A 24641-nucleotide genomic window follows, 5' to 3' on the forward strand; every position below is an offset into this window, starting at 1 on the left:
TTTATTTCATGCGTTTCTAGAGAGCCTAACTATACCACCATGCTGATTGCCGTCCATTGAGAGCTTCAGGCCCCGTCAGTTCTTTTGATCACTAAAGTTGACAAACTTTAGGTGAAGGCGGAGGTAGAAATATTAAGAAGACTAAAGAGTTAGTATTTAGAATAAACGTAAATGTTTGTGCAATGATTTTGCTTCCTCTCTCTAGTTTAATTTTCTTGTGAGTGAAATGTTCTACCGGCCCTAATTCTGTGTTATCATAGTCGGTGAAACTTCTCTTAATAATGACCCGATGCAGCCATATTGGTACCACATTCTTATTACAGAAGCCAAAAGTGACACTGAATCTTGATGACATTATTCCATAGGATTATATACAATACTAATTACACATAAAATTAATTATTCATTTATCGCTCTTTGAAAGTTTTCCAAAAGTTTGAGGGATGTCATTTACAGCACACTATCAACCACGAACGCATGTGTTAAAAGGATAGAAAATTGCCATTCAAATGATTTGGGCACAATTTACTTGCCATTATTGACTGAAGGCACGGATCGTTCGTCTGATGTACATAAAAGGAGTGTCGACCTTTCCTGCATAGCGGCAAACATGAGACCAGGTCAGGGCGATATATTGGCAGGAAGGCCTAAGCTCGCTTCCTCGTTCCTCTGGCTAGTGATGTTGCACTCATAAATATTGATCCTCTTTAGCCTAACATACCTTGGGGCTAACCTGCACTGTATTGACCTCGACCCTGGGCTAACCTGCACTGGATTGACCTCGACCCTGGGGCTAACCTGCACTGTGTTGACCTCGACCCTGGGCTAACCTGCACTGTGTTGACCTCGACACTAGGCCTAACCTGCACTGTGTTGACCTCGACACTAGGACTAACCTGCACTGTGTTGACCTCGACACTAGGACTAACCTGCACTGTAATGACCTCGACACTAGGCCTAACCTGCACTGTATTGACCTCGNTCACGGATCTTGCAAGTCTGGAAGTGTGGCAGAATATCGTCAGCTTGCAGTGCTAGTGAGTATGAAATTCAAGTATTTACGACCGTAAAACTTTTAATATTTCAAATAGGAAACTCGTCAGTAACGCTCTGTAATCAAAGATGGTCTAAAGTTTGCCACAATAAGGTATAAGTAACAATACAACAAATGCCTATGTTGAAGCAATAAGCAATATGTTCTAATAAATAAAGGCAGGGATTATTTTCATCCAGTGACTCCAGCCGCAATCACTCAGCAGGGTTTCTCTCGCGACGACAATATTTGCAGTATTGGAGTAGCATATTGAGTTCAGTACAGTGTAAACAAATTCATCATTTTACTTCCGTCCTAAAAACGAATATTTATGCTCATCAGCGTTTGAATCTCTTTCATGCTGTTACGGGACCACTATCAACTGGGCGTAACACGAGACTAAAAGCTATTCGTAATAACCCATCAGGTTCGTCATCCTTCTTGCAATTCAACACTAACGGGGGAATAAAGACGACCGCACAACAACAACAGCGTGTGAGAGTAGAAGTCACGTCTACTTCCGTGGTTAAGATATGGCGTAGCACCGATGAAGGTATTAGCGCGAAGTCACGTCTAAACTTCGGAGTCTGTCTCTGTCTGCTCACTGTGGTGGCGCAGAACGGATGACAATATGGGCAATTTTCCGCACATAAGGCGATCCGGGAAATTTGCGCGGTCGTCTGATTGGCTTTGGTTACAATAAATCAATATATGAAACATTTATAAAATGTATATTTCCCTCATGCAAAGACAACTGCATGTCCTCATGTTTTTGCACCGGCAAGCAGCTGCCAGGAAATATGGGAACCGCCGCTGCTGGCCCAGTGACAAATGTCATAAAAGTTTGGATACGCAGTGTGCAACTGTGCAGCAGAATATAATTCAATTTTAGAGTAAATTTTTCTTATTAGGAAAATAAAGGACGTGCCAGTTTTTTTGGATTTTCTACCATTCCAACACTAACTCATCGGACATGTTACATTTTTTTTAGATTGTATTAATCGCTTATTTCATCTAATTGCGTTTGCAAAAATATTTTTTGCTTGCTTATCTCGGTACAATACGGTACCTTATAACTTGATAGGTAGGAGAAAATTTTCGAAATGGCTGGCAAGACCTGTTCGTCTCCCCCACAAATTGTATTCATATTTCTTAGTTATAAGGCACGCAAATTCTATGAGATTTACCAAAAAAGCGTATCAAAACATAGGAGCTGTGATTTTATACGTACACTCTCGCACCGGTTGTGAAGTTGTGAGCGTACCCGTACGCTCACAACTTCGCCGTTTCACGTCATGCGCTCTTTTAACACTTACAATTTCTCTGTTGCCCTGATTCTCAACTCTAATTTGATGACATAAATGCAAAATTAAACGTTTTTAAAGATGTATACACCGAATTCTTGTATATTTCAAGTTGGCTCGTAAGACGGAAACTCCCTGCCTCGTTGACACGCATCACTTGCCAAAATCGACTTAGCTACGACAGTCTGCTTGTTTCCGTTCAGTAGCTCAGTACGAGTTCCGTGTGCTCGATATAAGTAAAGAAATCTGTTGTTCATTGCTATATTGCTCAATACGAAATGATTTAGTTCAAACTTACCCAGATTGAGTTAATATTAGGGAAACAAATCCTTCTAAGAAAAAAAGTCAGTGCGGCAAAGACATAAAACGAAAGTATTTCTGTTTATTCGCTAACAATGCAGGCAGCAAATAACTCGGTGAAATTTTTGTTTTGAACAAAACAAATTCAAGAACTAAGGGACATGTGAAAATGTAATCAGACCGATCGATAATAACTGTCTCGAAATGTGTTATCCAGATAGAAATACCGTTGTTGTTTTCAATTAAAAACTTTATATACAAAAAAAACTTCTGAAATTGTTTAATTACTTAAAAATATCAAATCGCAATTTGAACTGTATTTTTTCAAACTCAGCTGCGTACGTTTGTTACAGTTATCTATTTTGATGGTCGAAGCCCGGTTTGATCGTTGAGCAACAACTTTGAATAGAATAATTTGAATTCTTCGAATGAAAACTCCATGCCATAAAAATCGCTTTCCATGCAATTTTACATTTGCCGCTCCTCATGTGTTGCACGGTACCAATTTGCTACGACTCTGCCCAGTTATACAGGCGATATATAACATATTTTGCGGCAATATTACGTTTAATATGCGGTGGCACACAAACGATACCTTAGTTTCACGTGACGGCTCCCGAATTTTACACACCAAGACTCCTCCTGTTGCTTAGAATCCAAGGTCGATTTGAGTGGTCTTTTAAAGCTTGGCTTGAACTTGCCCATTGTAAGGCAGGTAATAAATTTCTTTCGACATACCAAAATAAATTAGGTGTTTGGAAGAATCTTGAAAATTCGCGGGCAAATTTTTACTCTACACGGAAATTAATATTTAAATACACATGAAAAATATGATGGGACGCCAGGATTATTTTTAATTAATAGGTAATATTCATAGATATTATTATCTCTCGCAAGACGAGAGCGTGGAATATTCAGCCCATTTTAGAAATTAATTGAAGGTGCAAAATAAATGCGGACCTCATGTTTTCATGAAAAACTTATACATAAATATTGGTATCTCAGTGCTCCAATGAGCGTTATAAGTGTTCAAACAATAATTTTCTAGATGATCTTATTTATGATCGATTAGCAATTCCTAAAATTTTCTATACCTCAATTAACGAACAAATGGAACGCACTCGATTAAATCTGTAGACGAGAGTGAGGTACCGCAAAATAAGTTTTTCACAAGAGTAAAATTCATCAAAGTTTGAATCAAGTAAACAAAAAATCAATTGTCTAAAGCTGTATTTGTAAAAGCTGTTGGGAGAGATGAAATGGAACTCGAGCAAACCATCATGACGCTCTGATGGTGCATTGGTGCGTGACTGTGATGAAGGTGAGAGCATCACACACGACAAGGAAAGTAAAGCACAAGCTAAGCTTCAGGTCTTAGCTTGGTTCATTATCCCTTTGCTGAGATTCAAGGCACGACCGAGAACGATTCTAGGTCTACCAGTAAGGGAACACAAGTTACCGTTCGGGTGTGGTGGAGGAAACACCGAACATTCTTCTTCCCATTTCCTACCAGTGTAATATCTTTGTGATGATAAGACGTTTTGTGTTATGAATTAGAATTACCAGTGAAAAGTTCTTGCTGTCAATCGGTTGTAATCATTTTCAAAGTATGACATATAAGTTTAAAGTAAACTTTATGGTCATCTACATAATTTATGTTGAAGTGTGTGCAAACGAATAGCCTGGTACTTTGGTTAGAATCGAGTTGAATCAAAAGTAATCATGAAGCAGAAAAAGATAATTATTTTTTGTCTCTGCTTAATAAATTCCAATGAATTTTATAAATTTAAGCTAATGCGCAATCGTAGATTCGTGGATTATCAGTAAGTTTCCTTCGTGAAACGGCGCTTGCAACGATTCGCGGTTCACGTCATTATCATGTGGAATTTTGCACTGTAACGTAATATCTGTTATCAAAAACCAGTTAACTGAGATCAGATCGGTGGCACATGCTCAAATCTAAAATTTTCAAACGAACAAGCGGAATATTTCTTTTTTTTGTGCTGGCATAGCATGAGACCAGCGTGGCGCCTCGAACAGGTTCCCCCGGAGTACAGTGCGACCGAAGGCCTTGTCCGTAACCCTAAGCGCGGTGAGGGGAGGTGCATGGGGCTAGTCTCTCATGTTCAGCTGCGCCGCCGGTTTCGTCATGATGTGGCTAAAATTTAATCTTTTCCCATAAGTTGTACGTGATAATTTGTTGTTCATGGATAAATAAATACTATATAGTTTTCAGTGATCAAGAAACGGAAATCTAAATTATATCGACAGATTTATAGAGTGGAAACTATTGTTGAATGGGAAATTCATAAACGAATGCGCATTTGTGATTTTTCTATGGATTTGTCTAAACTTCTAAGCCTCGTGAATGAACTGTGGATGAGAGTAAAAATAGCTTTTTTTCAGAAAATACATTATCTGTTTACACATATAATTCCTTAAAAAAGTATCTCAATAAATTATCTATCCGCAAAAATGTCCACTTTAAACAATAGACAACGAACGTCATATGCCGATATTCCGCGCTTAGCTGCTTTGAAAGAAACTCGTCCGGAACGTAGACATTCACTGGCCGCCGCAATCGAAGGCGCAGACAACAACATCCGCCAAAATGTTCTCCGCCGTCGAGCCTCAGCTGATAAGACTTCAACTGCCTCGCAGATCTATCAAGCGGTTGCCCGGTTGGTCTATTTACGATGGTGTGGATGAATATTTCAGCCCCTCAGATCTACTTAGCGGTGTCCCGCTAGATCTAATTACGATGGTGTGGATGAATATTTCAGCCCCCCAGATCTACTTAGCGGTGTCCCGCTAGATCTAATTACGATGTGTGTGGATGAATGTTTTAGCCTCTCAAATCTACCAAGCGGTTGTCCTCTGTCCCAAACTGAGGCGCGAGTGGACGAATGTTGTACACATTGAACTCGCTTGATTGAGTTCAAGGTAGCTTGCCGGCAGTTGATGCTTCAAGATTACGAGAAATAAAGACTCATGCTTTTCCTGTCTCAGAAATTTTCCGATATTTAGGACTAATTTATGAATTAATCAGTGATTTTCTTGTAGCCCAGTTAAAACTAAAAGTAGCAAAAGATTAGAGAGCGTCAGCTAAATCAAACGTTGCCTCGAACAAATAGCTATTTATCGATTTCGTTTTTAATTCAAAAAAATTGAGAGAGTGAAGCGTCGCCTTCTGTTTAGCAATCATGATCCATATGGGGAGAGGGAGTATACTCGAAAAGTAAGACACTGCCACCAATGTTTGTACATAATGTGCATAAATTACTATTCGTTCACATTGCTAAAGTTTCAATTTTCTCCAAGAAGTTTTGTTGTTGCATTTAATCGTCTGCAGAAAAAGATTCGCTTTACTATCTATTCAGACTTCGCCTCGGTGTTGTGTCCGCCCTCTCTTTTAAGGCCGCGAAAGCGGCTTGACTGTATAACCATTCAGTAATTGTCTCCTCTGAATTGCTTGCAAAACTTCTTGTATTCTGCAAGGCACCTTTTCTGTAAAGCGCTTAACTTTAATTTAAGCAAATTCGCTTTGCACCAGTTTAAGTAAGGAAATCGTTCTTCAAACGTTTCCTATTTAAATTTTAGTATGGTTGAAATTGCCCACAATTGCTGAAGTCTCTTCAATATTTATTATTTGTATGCAATTTGCCTGAGTTTTCCGTTGACGATGAAGGCCGTGTACATCGTTTTTTACGTTAGCGATAAATAAAAGTGCCGACTGTATATGGAATTCTATATCTGAAGCTTACACTAAGTGATACCAATACGCATTGAGGTAAAAAATGAAAAAACAGTACGAACTATTATAATGCTTGCGAAAATTTTAAAGTTCGAACATTTGTTGCCAATGATGTACACTTTCTTTTTGTGTTTCGAACCTCCTATGCCATTTATATAACACTACATAGCACCTTAACCTGGCATTACTTTGGAAATCTGTTTCCGGTACTAATATATTATATAGTTGTATATTATATTTTATTTATATTATATTGTATCATATGGTATTAATAACGTGGATCCGGTTTTAATTATTCGATTATCTCTGAAATCTTAAAATATCGTTATCCAAAATCCCGATATCAATCATGAATCTAGTGTATGCTTAATGAAGGAAGACCCGTCCAAACCAATATTTTGCATAGAACATTGAATTCCTATTTGACAGTTGTTTTAAAAGGATGATTTTAATTTAATCTTCGTATTTTAGATTGAATTGATGCTTAGAATTTAGAATTAAACTTACATTTTTGTTTGAATCCTTCCATCCCTGCCTTGCAATATCCTAATATTGATAAACAAAAAATAAATTTTCATGTCCAGATAATATGTACACGAAAACGCTTCGCGCTCGAGCAGCCCCTAAATAATTGCGACGTGAGGCGTCTAACAAGTTAACAAGTTAACAACCAACAAATTTGAAATAATATAAGAGTTTTGATTTTAAAAAATTACGAGTTTTTTATTTGAAAAAAATGTTAAGAGTTTTGGTTTGCAAAATAGTTTTGAATTCTTTGCCGAAGTTTCATCGCAAACTTTGATTGAATAATTTGAGTTTCAGGACGATGATTAATTATTTGGGACCGGAATTCTCTCTAAACCATTGCTTGAATAATATTCTGGCAGGAACTTGTATATAAAAATCGACACTAGACTTGATTAAATATTCGTATTATGTCGTTAATTGTTTCTTATCTAGGATATCGTAATGGTATTTATATCCCCTTCAACTTTATTGATTTCACTTTTTTAGACTGATTATGAAATGCGTGAATGTCTGTGCATAGCGTGCGTTTTCGTAATGTATAACCTCAAATCGGAATCGGATGATATAGTAACTATATTTAAATACCTCTATATGTAAATAATTTTTAACCTAGGCCTATTTGTTGAGAAAATTTTTACAACTAAACAGATTTTTAAAGGTAAATTTTGTTGCCGAAGCTTATTTTCTGTACCTGGATATCATATATTAGAAAGTTTATCTGCTCATGAAATTTTTCATGTTAGCTTTAAAATCTTTATTGAAATAGAATCCGCGACACACACGCTTATGAACGTGTCCACAATTCAGTCTCGAAAAGGTCTTTGTGGGCGTTGGTTGTGCATTTCGTAGCACTTCATCTATCGAATACTTCGGTAATTCCTGTTCATAGAGACTTGAGATGCGTTTAATTGAAGTCATCACAGTGTTCGATACATGGGTTACTATTACCAGAGTTCTTTTTGTACAGGCGAATCACTCCGGGGCTTCTGCCACCGGGCTCTCCCGGCACGTACAGACGGAAAAGCAGCACTGCAGAGTTGACTGCGGCTTTAGCTTTGTTGGGAAGATCAAAAGATACCAAAATGGCTGAAGCAGACAAACCTTGGCCAAATGTGAAGGATGATTACGAAATTAAGGATCTTATTGGTGAGTTGGAACTTGGAATAATGATAGTTTCTAATGATGAATTCTTTTCTGAAATGAAGGTTTGCTGTTCGAGGTCTTTCCCTAATCCCTGGTTTCAGTGACCTGACAAATCCAGAATCCTCAATAAATAACAATTTGGGCATTAACTTTAAAATCTAGTCTCAGATTCTTGATTTCTTGTTCACCCAAATATCTAATTCTTCATAGCTAGTCATAGTGAGCTTGTATCAAGTTCATTAAATTCTATTTTACTGATGTTTATTTTTTATTCATACTCATCAATCCTTGATGAATGTAAAAATTTACAGCCTTTAGTCTTTTTACTCCTTTACTAAACATTATGGAAAAGCAATTGAAGTCACCTATCTATATGGTCCTTGCCATATATTTTTCATGAAAAGTAGAAAAAGTGGCATATTTTTGCCCTTGATTTTCAAAAATCACATGTAAAACAATATTTTTACCTAGTTAGTTTATGGAATATGTTGTTAAATACCTAGTCTAGACTCTAGATTTGATGGCCATTGGCCACAAAGATTTTGCATACAGAACAGGCCTGGCTGTAAAGTAAGGCCTTTTAACTTTTAGTAAGAAGGCTGTTAGAGCATCTAGCCTGATTTAGGATGGAATTCTAAAAATGATGATTGAAATATTACTTTTGATCTATTTAGACCAGTATTTTGATCCAAAAATTTAAGTTTGAATAATTAATTTGTTGAATAATCTTTATTAAGAATTAATTAATTAATAATAATTTGAGAGAAGTCATACTTGCTTCTTCAATGCTATGACGTAATCACTTGAAAATTCATACAGGCATTTAAAAAATATAATTAGATGGTCAATTGATAAGATGTATTAGTTTTTTAACAATAATTGAAAACAATGAACTAAGCTTGAATGAAATGATGACATTTCACACTAGTGACACTACAAAGCAGAGTTCTCTGCTCAAAATGAGCAGTGATCTGCTGATTATCTTGAGAACAACAATTTTTTTTCTTACAAATCTTTCAATGATCTCAGTCGTAGACCTTAATACCTGCCATGGTCAGGAAGATGTTCCAGGTGCGCGGGAATTTATATTGTCATTTTAATGACCTGCGCGGTGCGCCGTACTATGCCGGTAAAAAAAATGCACCATGCGCCGACAGCGCCGTACTTTTAGAAAGCTAAAATAGTTTAAATATGGACGCGCGGCAATGCAAATTACGTAATCACACTGACCGTACACACAAACGTGTATCCGCACTGTGTTGTGGTTGGATACGAGTTAACTAGATTGCTACCGCGTCAACTCAGGACTCAGGACATCATGACATGTTCACTGCCAATACAATGTGCCACATGCCATAAAAGAATCGGAGTTTATCTTATCATTTTGTTGGCACCAAAAACTTTTCAGGTAATGTGAAATGGGGTAATAAGGGACGGGCAGGGTAAATTGGGATAGTCATCCCACATTTTGTAGAAATGTTGTAGCAGCTAAAATAATCAAAATATTGTACAACTAAAAATAGTGGCACAAAGTTCAACATTTATAGGTAATTTCTATGTAGCATAAAGAAAGTCAAGAAGTCATACATTTACTGCCTCTGAAAAATCCCTGAAAAAAAGTGTAAAAGGTGAGATTTTGGAAACATACCGTCAAATGGGTAATAAGGGACTGTTTTGAGCATTTTTGTTAATAACTTCTTACCATAAAACCTTTTCATAAGCAAGTTTAGGCATCAAATGGCATCTTCACAAAATTCCATATGCTATTTATAGCACCAGACGCAAAATTAAAGTGTGGATTACCCTGGGAACGGGGTAATCCATGACACTTGAAATAAAACTTAATTTTAAAATGTTTGAAGCATGCAGTGTGTACTCATCTGTTACTAACAGTACTCTGAAGTCCTCCTCTTCTTTTGTAGATTATGTAGATGCAGAATTAATGACATTTTTTGTGATTTATACTTGTTTTTCCTTTATATGATATTACCATATCCATACATTATCATATTATTAATGTGATAATTAATTACCATATCCATGGACATGCCATTGTGCATTTACAACAAATTTGTCCACTGCAAGCTTCATATCAGCAGCAATGTAGCACTTTTCTGTATCTGTAAGCTTACAGAAAGACTTGTAATTTCACACCATTTTAATTGGGTCAAGTGAATTCACTACCTTATAACAAAAAAAAAAATTGTAAAAACATAACCTAAAACAGAAAGGAATATTCTAGGGATAACCATCATATTTTTGGAAGAATAAATCATAGTTTAGGTTAATTACTTTTCATTTTTGTTGCCTGGTGCACAATTATATTTATGACATTCTATGCACAATTTTGTGATGACCGATGATGCTAATTTTTTGTTTGGTTTAATGTTTTTGCTGAGCGAGGTAAATATAATCAAAATTTTTTGTTTTTGATTGAATTTTTCATTAACTGGAGCCTTTGCTAATCAAGGTTCTACTGTAAATGCGTTCTTTAGAGGTCTCCCTTATTAGCCTGGAGGGGAGGGGGGTGTCCCTTTGGAAATGGCCTGGCCGCCATTTTTTATGGAATGAGATATGTGATTTCAGTCAATCCCTTTTTTAAGGCAACACCTGTGTGCAACTTTTATGCAAGTAAAATTTTTTAATAGGGCAAATATATTTTTTCACTACAACTTAAATATTGTACAACTAAAAATAGTGGCACAAAGTTCAACATTTATACTATCTATGTAGCATAAAGAAGGTTATGTAGTAAATGTATGATTTCTCAACTTACTTTATGCTACATAGTACTACATAGTAAAAGTATGACATAGTGCATAGTATGTCATTTATAAATAGAATTGTGCACCTGACAACATGAAATAAAAAGAGATTAACCTAAATTATGATTTATTTCTGCAGAAAATATGAAGGTTGTCACTAAAATATACCTTTCTGTTTCAGGTATGTTTTTCATGATCTTTTTTTGTTATAGTGAATTAATTCACTTGACTCAATTAATACTATGCGTCTCTATACATAATTTAAATCACTTTTCCTGTTAAGTTTGTGTACTTACATACATTAAAATATGATTTTTCAAGTGTACGAATATATATTTCCCCCCACTGTATATGATATTACCATATCCATACATTATCATATTATTGATGTGATAATTAATTACTGTATCCATGGACATGCCATTGTGCATTTACAACAAATTTGTGCACTGCAAGCTTCATATCAGCAGCAATGTAGCACTTTTCTGTATCTGTAAGCTTGCAGGAAGACTTGTAATTTCACACCATTTTAATTGGGTCAAGTGAATTCACAATAACAAAAAAGATTGTAAAAACATAACCTAAAACAGAAAGGAATATTCTAGTGATAACCATCATATTTTTTGGAAGAATAAATCATAGTTTAGGTTAATTACTTTTCATTTTTGTTGCCCAGTGCACAATTATATTAATGACATTCTATGCACAATTTTGTGATGACCAATGATGCATTAATTTTTTGTTTGGTTTATTTTTTTTGCTGAGCGAGGTAAATATAATCAAAATTTTTTGTTGTTGATTGAATTTTTCATTAACTGGAGCCTTTGCTAATCAAGGTTCTACTGTAAATGCGTTTTTTAGAGGTCTCCCTTATTAGCCTTTTTGGAAATGGCCTGGCCGCCATTTTTTATGGAATGAGATATGTGATTTCTGTCAATCCCTTTTTTAAGGCAACACCTGCGTGCAACTTTTATGCAAGTAAAATTTTGTAATAGGGCAAATATATTTTTTCACCACAACTTAAATATTGTACAACTAAAAATAGCAGCACAAAGTTCAACATCTATACTATCTATGTAGCATAAAGAAGGTTATGTAGTAAATGTATGATTTCTCAACTTACTTTATGCTACATAGTACATAGATAGTAAAAGTATGACATATTATAGTGCATAGTATGTCATTTATAAATAGAATTGTGAACCTGGCAATATGAAATAAAAAGTGATTAACCTAAATTATGATTTATTTTTGCAGAAAATATGAAGGTTGTCACTAAAATATACCTTTCTGTTTCAGGTATGTTTTTCATGATCTTTTTTTGTTATAGTGAATTAATTCACTTGACTCAATTGAAATAGTGCAAAATTACAAGCCCAGTTCCGTAAGCTTATGGTAAAAATGCTATATATACGGCTGCTGATATGGTGCTTGCAGTGAATAAGGTTTTGGGGTTTTTAGCGCATTTTCTCATTTATGGAAAAAATGCACTATTGTGATTAATTTTTTTAAGTGTTCTGAATTACCCTGTTTCCAGGGGTAATTTGGGACACTATTTTTTCAGAGTTGCCATACAATAGCCCTAGCAAAGACCTTTACAATGAGCCCAAACTTGTTTATAAAATGTTTCATGATAAGAATTATCAACTAAAATTAATCAATTATATCAACTGAAAATTGATAAAGTGTCCCTTATTACCCCATTTGATGGTAGATCTTTATAATTGAAACTTGGTGATTACCCTGGAGTTTCTCCTAGAGTAGTTTAAAAACATTTGAATAATCATATTTCTCCACCAAAACATCGGTGTTGGCACTTCCCTTGTTTAATTAACTTTTCAATACACTATAATTAGAATAAAACGATGAATACTTTTCCTAACATAATTTATCATCAATGCAGAAAAAAAAACACTTCAAAGGGAAACTTTTCATAATGAATCATCATGGTAAGAGTGAAAGAAAAACCAGCTGTGCTCCAAGGTTGTTTTTTTGTATTAGGAAAATCAATACATACTACCAAACACCTGTGTCAGCACTTGGTGAAATTAAACTCTAGGAATTTGCATCAACATCACTCCTATTATGAGTGTTCAGTATTTTTTGTGAGGTTACACCAATAATTCTTATAAATTATGTTAACCTTGAAATGCAATGTACGAGGGTATCAGTGTAATATGAATGTTTTTTCCCCCTGCAGGTGTCGGAGCAACAGCTTATGTCCACAAGGCTCTATGTATTCCCCGCAATGAGATGTGTGCCATCAAGAAGATAAATCTGGAGAAATGGAACACATCAATGGAAGAACTTCTTGTAAGTAACCTTGGGTGCGGGTCAGTTTACTCTCAGGCAATCTGTTTTTATCTAACTTTTTAATACTAACTAACTAACTTTTGAACACTTGTGTTATATGTATCACATTTTTTATTTTTAATACAACTGCTGAGAATTATTATAAAAACTCGTTCAGAATTAGACAAAAATTCTCAACCTGATATATGTTCATTGAGAGTTGATTCAGAATTTAATTTGCCATTCTCATGATGTGCATCATAAAATGAAAGATTACATTTTTAATATTATGGATGTACTCCATGCAAACTAGAAAGTGTTTCCTTTATCTAGGGATTAATCCCTAAAATAATGCTGCTTGAGTATTGAGTTGTTTGTAATGGAACTTAGAGTTCCCTTGCAGTGAATGACTGCTTGAATTAGTGATAATTTGTCTGGGAATTTCCTTGATACTAATTCAAAAATCTATGTTTTGCGTATTTTTAATTGTGAAGATCATACTTTGGCAGATCTAATGTTTCTAAATAAATTTAATGTACTTGTCTCTTCACATGTATATTGGTTACATTATTTTACAGAAAGAAATCCAGGCAATGTCACTGTGTCACCATGAAAATGTGGTGACGTACTACACATCCTTTGTGGTGCAGGATGAGCTCTGGCTCATTCTCAAGCTCCTTGGAGGTGGTTCATTACTGGACATCATCAAGCACAGGTAAGAGGATGTTATTAAGGGATGTTAGTAAGTATGTTTGCTACCTAAAACAACTTATTTTTACAGCAATGTTTCTTTTTTTTTCATCAAGACATGTCCTTGGTGTAAAGGACATTTTTATGACCTTCGGCACTTAGTATGTGTTTATCATTTCTCTAAGAAAATTTCCTTGTCTGTGTTAAATTGTAATTATAGTGAAATCCTCTGCTTCTTTTATGTTCATGCATTTATGCTCTTGCAGAGAGTATGAATACTTTGTTTATTATCTATACTATCGACTCTTATTTTAACACATTTTTGTGAAAGATGTTTGCAAAAATGACAAATTATTATTATTTACATTTTTCAAATCAGAATTTTTCCTGCAGAGCCAAGTCTCCAGATGCCAAACACGGAGTGATCGATGAGGTTGTCATTGCCACAGTCTTGAAAGAAGTTCTCAAGGGGTTAGAATACTTCCACAACAATGGACAAATTCACAGGTAAAATTAATTGATTTATATTTTCAATTCACTCTGCATCAAGTTTCATGTTGATTTTATCTTCATTTGTATACTGTAGTATGATAAACATGTTTTCAACAGTTATCAGACTGCATAATTTTACATTTATACATTTCATCAATTGGGTTAATATTCAATTTTAACAATTTAAATGTTAGAGAATAGTTTTACACTAACCTTGATTAACAACTAATGTTTTTATCTTATGATATATACACACAGATGAGGCATTCCCGATTATCACAATTTGTCTTGTACAAGTCATTAAATCTTGCTAAAGGACTTGGAACAACAAGGCATTTTACAGATATTCGTCTCGTCCTCCTATGTAGCAAACCGTCAATTTGTTCTATTTTTAATGGGGAGCAGCAGAGGCTGTCTTAATCATTTCAACCAACAAAATGAGTCTTTCTCAATGCTATCATTTTTCACGCTGGAACGTGTTGGACAGCATAAATTTGTAAATAAATTCTTAATGTTGTACAGGCAGTAAAATACTACAGAATTTTTTCCAAACACATGTTTCACTAACTGAGGCTTCAACAATCAAAAATCTTGAAATTTTGAAACATTTAATGCAATGAAACGGACAGAAATTATGTGTGATTCTTGTGACTACATGCAGTGAATGACCACTTTTCTGCTCAGAGGCTTAGGCTTACTAGTGATACGTACTTGTGAAACATTTTCACTCTTGAAATTTTCTTTAATTATTATTATCAAATCTAAATTTTGCAACATACTTGCACGTAATTGAAGTTTTTCTCGTTTTTCTCGAGTAATTTCAATTCAGATACCTAATTAATCTTCTTCCATTATTGTAAAATTCATATACTTATTTCAAGTGGTGATTTTTATTTATTCCAGTCTAACCAAATACCATTGCCTCATGGGCTTAGAAGCCAGAAAAACACATTGATTGTCCAAACTAATTACATTTCTTCAGAGACAAAAAAACTAAAAACGTCACCTAATTATATTTTTACCCCCAGAGACATAAAAGCTGGAAATATCCTGCTTGGTGAAGATGGTGTGGTGCAGATAGCTGACTTTGGTGTGAGTGCCTGGCTCAGCACGGGTGGTGACTTGAGTCGTGAGAAGAGCAGACACACTTTTGTCGGCACGCCCTGCTGGATGGCTCCTGAAGTCATGGAACAGGTTCGTGAATGATGGAACAGGTTCGTGAATGATGGAACAGGTTCGTGAATGATGGAACATGTTCGTGAACGATTTAACTTGAGAATTTTAACATTTTATTTCCTATAGTTTCTAGACATATTTATATTTCTACATATGGTGCATTTGTGCTGCTACCGTAAATCATAAAAAATGAAAAATGTTGTGTAATTGAGTTGTACTTGATGTCGTGCAGCAAGTGAACTAATTTAGTATTTAAGGTGTGTTAGAGGTAAGTTGCTGCTTCGCAACATTATTGTCCAAGAGGCTAATGTTACTTGCTGATATCCTTAAACATTTGGCACAGGTTAAACATGCACCTAATCGTTTTTCCATTCATTTATTTGTTGAGCTGGTCGTTAATAAAAAAAAAGTTATTATGCAATTCTAGCAGCTGAACTGGCGTTGCTTTATTAAATAAATAATAACTGAAGCTTGAAAATTTGTTTATCACAAATTCAGCTATTCCAAATCCTGCCAAACTTGATCATTGTGCTAATTTTCAATAAGTTTTGTTATCAGAGAGATCTGTTCAAACTAAATACTACCATAGAATGCCCATTTCAATCATCTTTTGAAGTTCACTTCCCTAACAGAAAGTTTTAGAAACGTATAATAAATCATAGGACATTTTAATTGATGGGTTTTGGAAGCAGGCAGGTTCGGAATACGAGTCAAAAATGTTTATTACATGTATTTTTGCTTCAGGTTTCAGGATACGATTTAAAATTTTTAATCCATGTATTTTGGCATCAGGTTTCAGGATACGATTTCAAAGCGGACATTTGGAGTTTCGGTATCACGGCCATCGAGATGGTGACGGGCACGGCTCCGTATCACAAATACCCTCCGATGAAGGTCCTGATGCTCACCCTGCAGAACGATCCACCCACCATCGACACAAACGCTCAAGAGAAGGTCTGTGTCGGTGTTCTCTACTTCTTACTATTTGATGGAAATGTTAGACTATATACAGTAGTACACCATAGTTCTCAAATGTACGTTCTTGACACCAAAGCTCAGGAGAATGTCGCTGTCCTATTTAAATTACTAATTCATACATTTACTTCTTACTAGTTGATAGAAATTTTATATTACGTACACCAAAGCTCTCAAATGTGTGTTTTTGACGCCAAAGCTTATATAGACAGGATGAATATATATTCATTCGTTCTATCATACATTACCTATTCGTCTTATTAATAGACATGTTTGACTCTGAAGTACTACATTAACATGTTAGATCAATTGCCCAAAACTCGTGACTCGTCCAATCCTTCATTCAACCTCTGAATATAACCGGGCCATGTAATATCACTCTGGGATTAGTAAGATATGTTTCTTCTAACGTCCTATCCCGTTCATTTATTAGACTATACCAATCCAATTGCCCACTGTTGTTAAATTGCTGGGGAAAATGTCCGCAGGACCAGTATAAGAACTACGGTCGCGGCATCCGCAAGATGATCGCCGACTGCCTGCAGAAGGATCCCACTCGCCGACCGACGGCTACAGAACTGCTCAAGCATCAGTTCTTCAAGAAAGCCAAGGATAAGAAGTTCTTGCAGCAGATTCTCCTCCAGGGAGGCCCGTCTCTTGATGATAGAGTTTCGAAGGTTAATTTGTAGAATGGTTGCGTGCATTATTTATTGGAAATCTTGATCAAAGATGTAATTTTATGATCATCATCTATAGTCAGTGGGTTAAATTAACTGGCAAATTTTAACTTGCGTCCCAAAATTAGATTATTTGAGCGGTGATCAAGGCTTGTTCTTCTCTATTCCTTTAGCAATGCTATAATTTTTGAAGAGTTTTGATGATTAACTTAATACATGTTTACCAGCACTATTGGCATTACAATTATGCCATTAGACAATAACGTTGGCTGATGCTTGCGCTGTGCAGCAGAACAGCCGAGGCCCTGGGGCGTCAGGACGGCTGCACAGAACACAGAGCGGCGACTGGGTGTGGAGTGACGACGAGACCGAGCCGCAGCAACAGCACGTGAGACTTTGTTGTTTGCTTGCTTGTATTTCATCTATTGTGTACTGCGTAAATTCTTTCTAAATCAATTACTGTTCTGAAGAAGTCTGTCCGGAATTTGTAACAAAAACCATGGAAGGTCTTTTTGAATGAGTCATGTAAATAGCAGCACGTGAGACTTCGTTCTTTGCTTGCTTGTATTCCATCTATTGTGTTCTACGTAAATTACAAATCAATTACTATTTGCAAGATATTTTTCGAAGTTTGTACTCTATCATGTAGTAAATTGATTATTTTTTAGCTTGATTTTTATTCGGACTTATATTGTCATTTGTCAAAACTCTCAGGCTGGGCAGACTTTACAAGTTGAATTCGTCTTATCCTACTTGAGGCAAACTTTATTCTTTAACTTTGCTTTTTTGAGACGAGTTTAAGAAACTTGACTTTTTCTAACATCGAATTCTTTAATAGAACCACCAGATGTTTTCAATTGATAGATTAAAATCTAAATTTAAATATGAGTGGCCTAAGTAACCTACATTTCTATCGTATGCGATTTGAGCAAACTCATAATAAAAATACTTTCATTTAAGTTACTCTGGTTTTTGCATCATGTTTGAAGCAAAAAAGTTAAACTTCCAATTCGTCATTATTTAAATGTGAAACCTTTTGGTAGGTACTCTTTTACATGTACCTTATTACTGTGATCATGTTAGATTTCTCGCAAGCACTTAGGATGATGCAATTAGTTAATTTCCAAATCAAATTTATGGAAGTATTGAAAGTAATTTCTGATGAAAGAGATTTTATTGTTCAGCCATTACATTGAAGAACCATTTGAAACTGACATGCACCGAGTAATGTTCGTCTCAATACTTGTGTTAAACTTTATCTCTTGCCTGGCTCATTACTGAAGAATAGACAGCTGTTTTAGATGTATATGTTGTTGTCCAATGGATGAAATAGTAATGAATTCGTCGTCAACGAATTTTTTGTTGTTGTTTTTTTTGCACGATTTTTTCTCTCTCTTAGGATCACCTTAGCTGATTTTTGCTTGTCTTTCCGTGACAAAAAGCTGCTATGCAAATGATTGTTATATACAAGTATCCCGTTTATGCCCCCAAAAACTTGAACCTTCGAAATTCAAGTCATTGGTCATTTTTACCTAGAATTTTGAAAAGTTTTGACTTTCATTATGAGTTACGTGTGGTGTGCATGATTGTTCATTAGCCTCTTTGATAAGGATTATTTTCAAGGTTCTTGCTTGCAATATCCTCGCTTATACGGTTATGGGCTGGGAACAGCTCGTGAAAACTTCTTTCGTATTACTGACATCAACGCTTTCAATTTTGTTTGCAAATTATGGCCTCAGAAACGTGAGTCTGGGCTGGATTATGTTCATCTCATGTGGTGTATGGATTCAACGGGAATATTTCTCGCCGCTTTCATTAAGAGGTAGGAAATAATGGCTATTAACTGAGCCGTGGTTCGCACAGGACGACTCAGGTTCACTGAGCAGTTGGGACAACGGAACCAATAATGCCTCCAAAGACGCCGATTCCCTCAAAACGGAATCTTCGTCTAACAATACTAGCGGAGCCAGCACTCAGATGTCTGGCTCCTCGAATGGACCTTCATCTGCTGGTGCCAGTAACGTCCTGGCTAGCTTGCCTGGTCCGCAGTACGTGGCGGCTGACCAGCTCGCTGCCCTCCACCTGCAGTCGGGTATCTCTGCTCAGGTATATTACTGAGTGTCAGGCTAACATATCTTGTAATAACGTACTTCACCTGTTAAATTGCTCGGGTATATTACTGAGTGTCAGGCTAACTCATCTTGTAATAACGTAGTTTACCTGCTGGATTGCTCAGGTATATTACTGACTGTCAGGCTAACACATACAATAATAACAGAGTTCAGCTGCTAAATTATTGACAATAATTAGAAAAGGGATAAATCTGTAGTCAATTTTCTAAGCTCCGCTCACGAAACTAATCCTGGGGGTAAAACGCATAATTATAGCTGCAACAGTTCAGTTAGAGTAAAAGAGGAATGGAAATGTAAAGTATTTAGAGAAGATGAACGTTTACTTATCTCTTTGCTTTTTAACCGAGTGCCCGGAAATCTATCTTAACATATTTTCCTCTCAATGTATACGTAATACCAGATGATGCAGAACACCAGAATATACCAGCAGAAAACAAAACAAGATTTTTACAGAATGTGTGGAATTTTTTCAAGCTTTTCGATTGTCATGTAACATGATAGCCTAACTTTGCTTGCTGTTATGTGTCAAGCCCAAATTCATATAAGTAGATTGCATTTCAATTTCAAGTACAGTGGTCAGTCATTATTGTTGAGTACCAAGACAAAATTGGAGTAAAAGATCTTGCTGATACATTCGATGAAGAAATCACTCGTTTTTCTTTAATGTTGAGTGAAGGATTTGAATGCTTTCTAGCATGAAGCGCCACTGAGATGGTGATAATTTGTTTGAAGAACATTACTATTTATTTTTTAGTTGAGTGGTAGTTTGTCGGCTAATCTCTGTATTTTTCTAGTTCTTTCTATCAACCTGTAGTACGTTTTATGAGGAAAAAGTAGATAACCTTGCCGACATTTTTTCATAAACTTTGCATTGCATGGAATGATCCATTTGTTGCTTGCTGAAAAATCATCTCTATTCTAAGATGAATTATTTCTCTCTAGATTAGGACATATTGTTTGCTCTTCTCTGCTGTGAAAAAAATGAAACGCTCCTTTCAATTTTTTAAAATACTTGATGTTATAGCCGAAATTATTGAAGTCACTATTTATTTATTTATATATTTTTTCCTGTGTCATTCTTCAAAATAATTCTTATTTAGATTTAAATAAGCTCGTCTTCTGTGAGTATGGAGTGACGTTTTTCAGAGTGATATGTTTGTTTTAATTTTTCAATTCATCAGTTGAAACTTTTTCTTGAAGGTGTTTGTAATTAAAGCAGAGTGTTTGCCTAATGTTGCAATTTCTGCATTTCTTAAAGTTTTTTTCTTTTAATTTAAGAATCATCATATATATCATGTTCAAAATTTTGTACACGTTCACTTGTTATAATCTTTTCATTGCCTGTAGAAGGATTTTGAAAAGAAAATTCGAAATGAAAATTTATGTATGAAATGATTGAGATTAGTAGATTAAGAGCTTAATTCACATTCATTTGGCCTAAATAAATTAAGTATAAACGCCTTGAACTTTTATCGAAGTTTGCTAGCGGAGTACTTGAGAGGTTCTCATCATCATCAAAATATCTATAACGTTAGCTCATGTATCAGATGATAGAATTAGAATATTTTAATTTGAATACATTTCACGCTGTTCAAGTATTTTCCTTATTTTCTTTCTTTGCGTCGTTCTTTATGTATCAATTAACACGTTTTTAGAGAACACTGCTGTTTACTTTCATTTAACTCTAATTTATAACGACATCATCTCACCGTTGATTTTTCATCTTTTGTTGTGTTGCACGCTTCAACGGTTTTGAATAACACAAGCTGCAACATTTTAATCACCATAACACAAGCTGCATCATTTTAATCAGCATAAAACAAGTAGCATTATTTTAAAAATCGTTTTACTTATTTTACACACGGCAGGGTGGACCACCGTCGCTGGGGGCGCACGGTGAGGCGTACATGGCTCCTGCCGCCAACCCTGGAGGCGGGGGCGGCGAGCCCGTCGAGCTCGTCCTGCGAGTTCGGTAAGCTCGCTTCTACTCCGCTATGTATTCAATTCTGCTTATTAATAAAACCAGCGTAAAATATTATCGTGCTTGTGTGATTTAGTATATATTTCTTCACAATTATGTATATAAACTAGCTTCTCAATGCTGGTATATATAACTGGTGCGATAAATGTTTTTTTTTCAATTCGCCGCACGTTAAATTCTAAATCTTATTCAAATAAGTGTAAAAGTTTATAATGCGTGTATGATTTTTCATTTATATTCAGTAAATTTAAGTACAACGTGACTTCACACCCACCGTGATGTATCACTTTCGGTGCATTAAATGTTTTATCAAAACTTCTTGACTTGTATTGCTATGAAACTTAAATGTGTTGCTAAGAAGCTTAAAATTCACGCGTACTTATGCTTATTATGTGCTATTCCTCAGAAGTGGAAGGCGAAGACATGGCAGGTTAGAATATTTGCCTGGTTGTGTGTCTCGTATAACAATCGAGACGAGAATGTTTATGAAGCGATCATTCTTCTCTCTTATATTCTCTTGCACTGCAAGACGAGAAGCTGATATTCGTTCGTACTTATTAGAAAATTTGACTTCTATTTTGTGGCGTTTCTTCCCCACACTAATGACTTCTGGGCGATGTTTTTTTGTCAATTACTGCTTGATTGTTTGATCTCATCAAATAATTGATGAACCATTACAATTTGATGCCAGTTAATGATGTTATCGAACAAGTTCTGCTCGGAGTGTTCGCCATTGTGTAAATTTGGCTTCTTCCGATTGTTTTGCTTCGACAATATACATGCTCTTATATTTAAGTTGCTCTTTCAAAAATTGCTTCATTATCTCAAGCAGTCGCGAATACAATATTTTGATGCCTAAGATTCAACCTTCTGTGTCGCACTATTTCTTTGGCAATATATTACTGCTGACATTTGATGTCCCCTATTCAAAGTTCTGGCGTTCATACGATGAATCTAAATTATTCTCAATTTTATTTTCAAAATCTGAATTTATATTTCATATTGTCATGTGAATGCTAATCATAAGTTAATCTGCATTTTCAATCAAAAATCGAGTTTTTGAGTGATGTAAGGCTAACATATAAAAATTCAATGGCTTTTCTGGAAAAAATGCTATGATTTTTTATGCATTGCCGGTCTCTCACCATTTGATGTCCGATACAGACATCTTCCTTCAAGTTACTCATTTACTACACCCAACTATACAATTTTACACGTCATGGGTTGTTTTATTTTATTATCAGAAGCAAATATATTTTTAGTACTCATGCTTCACAGATTTCTTTGCTGTAGGATTTCATTACTTGGATCTGCCGAGTTCTCATTCTGCAAAATATTATTTAATCTATTTTTCAAGCGCATTTATTTCATTATCTGCAAACTGGCTGACGTAAATGTGTAACTTGCAGGAATCAACGTCGGGAGCTGAACGACATCAGGTTCGAGTACTGCGTGGGCCGCGACACGAGTACGGGCGTCGCCTCTGAACTTGTGGCTGCGGGTACGTTCTGAGCGAACACAAACACTAACAATGCTGATGTGGTCCTTCGTTATAACTCTTGTTTAAACAAATAGACTACTTCATGCCTTTCTGATCCTTGTAAACTAGATTCACCTATCCCGAGCTCTATTTTTCTTCTAAAAATGAAATTTTGGGGTTCGGAGCGAAAACAGATCTATTTTTAATTCTAAATATGGGATTTTTTGGGATATTATTAGGAAAGCTAGTTCGTTTAAATTGTGTATGGATATTTAGTCCCGAAATATTTTTCGAGCTGAGAACTATAGGAGTCACTATAGGAGAACTATAGGAGTCTTAGTAATTAGTATCGCGGAACAGCGATGTAAACTGCCTACCATCTGAAGATTTTATCCCATTTTTGTTCCTGCTATTTGTTGCTAATGGTATTTGTTTTGAAATTCGTGGTAACTAAGATTACCGTCAGTAGGCAGAGTGGATTCCAATTATGGTACATGTACCATTCATTGCATATTATTTTAAATGTATATTTATTGAAAAATTTATCTCTGCTTGAATACTTTTCACGATCACTAGCATAAAATTAACCGTGTAATTGGTTTCCTACCATTAAAACAGTATAACTTTTTTGTACAGGCCTCGTGGACGGGCGAGATCTTGTATGCATCGCCGCCTCTCTCGAGAGAATAATGGAAAAGCCGTCTGTAGGCACGAGTGAGACGTTCGCACTCGTAAGTATGCGTTGCATGTCACGTTAATTATAGAGAAATATTTAAAGCAATGCGTCGCTCCAGTTAGTATATTAATCAATTTCCTTTGCTTTACTGAATTTCAGCTCAGGATGTTTGTTTGCTTTGTCTGTGAAGGTGCTTTTTTTCTCAGTGCTTCTTCAAGTTAAGGCTAACCGTCTGCGATTGGTGAGTAACCAAATGTACGGAATTTTCAGCCGAATCAAAAATGAGCCACATTGTAGTTAACACATTGTATTTTACAATTCATACAATAATTGTATTTTCATTATGATTATATTAGTACATAACATTGGGGTGAAACATTTGGAAGCCTCCTCTCAAAGAAGACTTGTTGTGCAAGTTTTACAACATGATCGTGTCCGAGGTAATGTTGAACAGCAATAAAAATATCTAGCAAACTGCTCTCTCATCAGTGGGTGATCATTCTTTGTTTATTTTTATTTAATTTGATAAGTTCCAGTCAGTCTCATCGCTATTAATATTCCGATCGAGAGTCTAATCATGACTAACAAGAGTTGGGCTGATCAAGCTTGTTAATTTTTGTTCATTAATTAAGTGATGCGCATGAGTCTTTGTGTTCGTTTATGTAACTTATATTTTCCCTGCACAGACACTAGCCTTCACCTTATATTTAAATTACCTCTTCCAATGTCTCCAAACGTAAACTCGGTCAGAGGATGGAATAAGATAAACGATGATTCGTTGGAGAAAATAACACCATTCCACTGTTCGAGGAACAAATTCTGAAGCTTTTTACACCATTCTAAACGCTTTGAAGCATTTGTATTTGAAGCCAGAGGCTTTCTAATTGCAGCTCTTCCATAGAGTCCGGATCAGTGCAGCTCTAGGCGGACAGTCTTTATGGAAACTGGGTTCTGTAGGTGTCCATTGAGGTCTGTAGTAATAATTTTAACAGCCGTGATCTTTCGATTGCCCCTCACAATTTGATTAAGGTACCGACGGTCTCTCTCAGATAACTTCGACTTTAGACCAGACCTATACTTTGCTGAGGACGATTTTCCTACTCTTTCAAAAGCAGTCATTATTTCTGAGACAGTGCGTATAGAAACGCCAAGCATTCGGGAAGTTTCTGTCACACTAGCACCTGCCATATGGGCACCAACAATTTGGCCTCTTTGAAAATCGAAGAGATTTGCCATCTATAGG

At 35.7% G+C, this 24641-nt stretch overlaps 1 protein-coding gene across 5 annotated transcripts in view; it reads left to right on the forward strand.

The window, feature by feature from the left end:
• The window catches only part of LOC108679061 (serine/threonine-protein kinase OSR1), a 44043-nt gene that overhangs the window by 16158 nt on the left and 3244 nt on the right, over positions 1 to 24641 (forward strand). For 2 of the 5 annotated variants that reach the window (XM_047883326.1, XM_047883328.1), the window contains exons 2-13: positions 7887 to 8065; positions 13028 to 13140; positions 13698 to 13834; positions 14203 to 14316; positions 15330 to 15495; positions 16270 to 16431; positions 16941 to 17129; positions 17419 to 17517; positions 18993 to 19235; positions 21130 to 21233; positions 22652 to 22743; positions 23359 to 23453. In XM_047883326.1, coding sequence (XP_047739282.1) covers positions 7887 to 8065; positions 13028 to 13140; positions 13698 to 13834; positions 14203 to 14316; positions 15330 to 15495; positions 16270 to 16431; positions 16941 to 17129; positions 17419 to 17517; positions 18993 to 19235; positions 21130 to 21233; positions 22652 to 22743; positions 23359 to 23453 — 1693 coding nt within the window. Of the gene's footprint in view, positions 1 to 5052; positions 5319 to 7706; positions 7792 to 7886; positions 8066 to 13027; positions 13141 to 13697; positions 13835 to 14202; positions 14317 to 15329; positions 15496 to 16269; positions 16432 to 16940; positions 17130 to 17418; positions 17518 to 18992; positions 19236 to 21129; positions 21234 to 22651; positions 22744 to 23358; positions 23454 to 24641 lie in introns of those variants that run through there. The other 3 variants (XM_018167575.2, XM_018167574.2, XM_018167576.2) reach the window with 3 other exon arrangements.

This window comes from Hyalella azteca, unplaced genomic scaffold, assembly GCF_000764305.2.
Source record: "Hyalella azteca isolate HAZT.00-mixed unplaced genomic scaffold, Hazt_2.0.2 contig12615, whole genome shotgun sequence".
NCBI lineage: Eukaryota > Metazoa > Arthropoda > Malacostraca > Amphipoda > Hyalellidae > Hyalella > Hyalella azteca.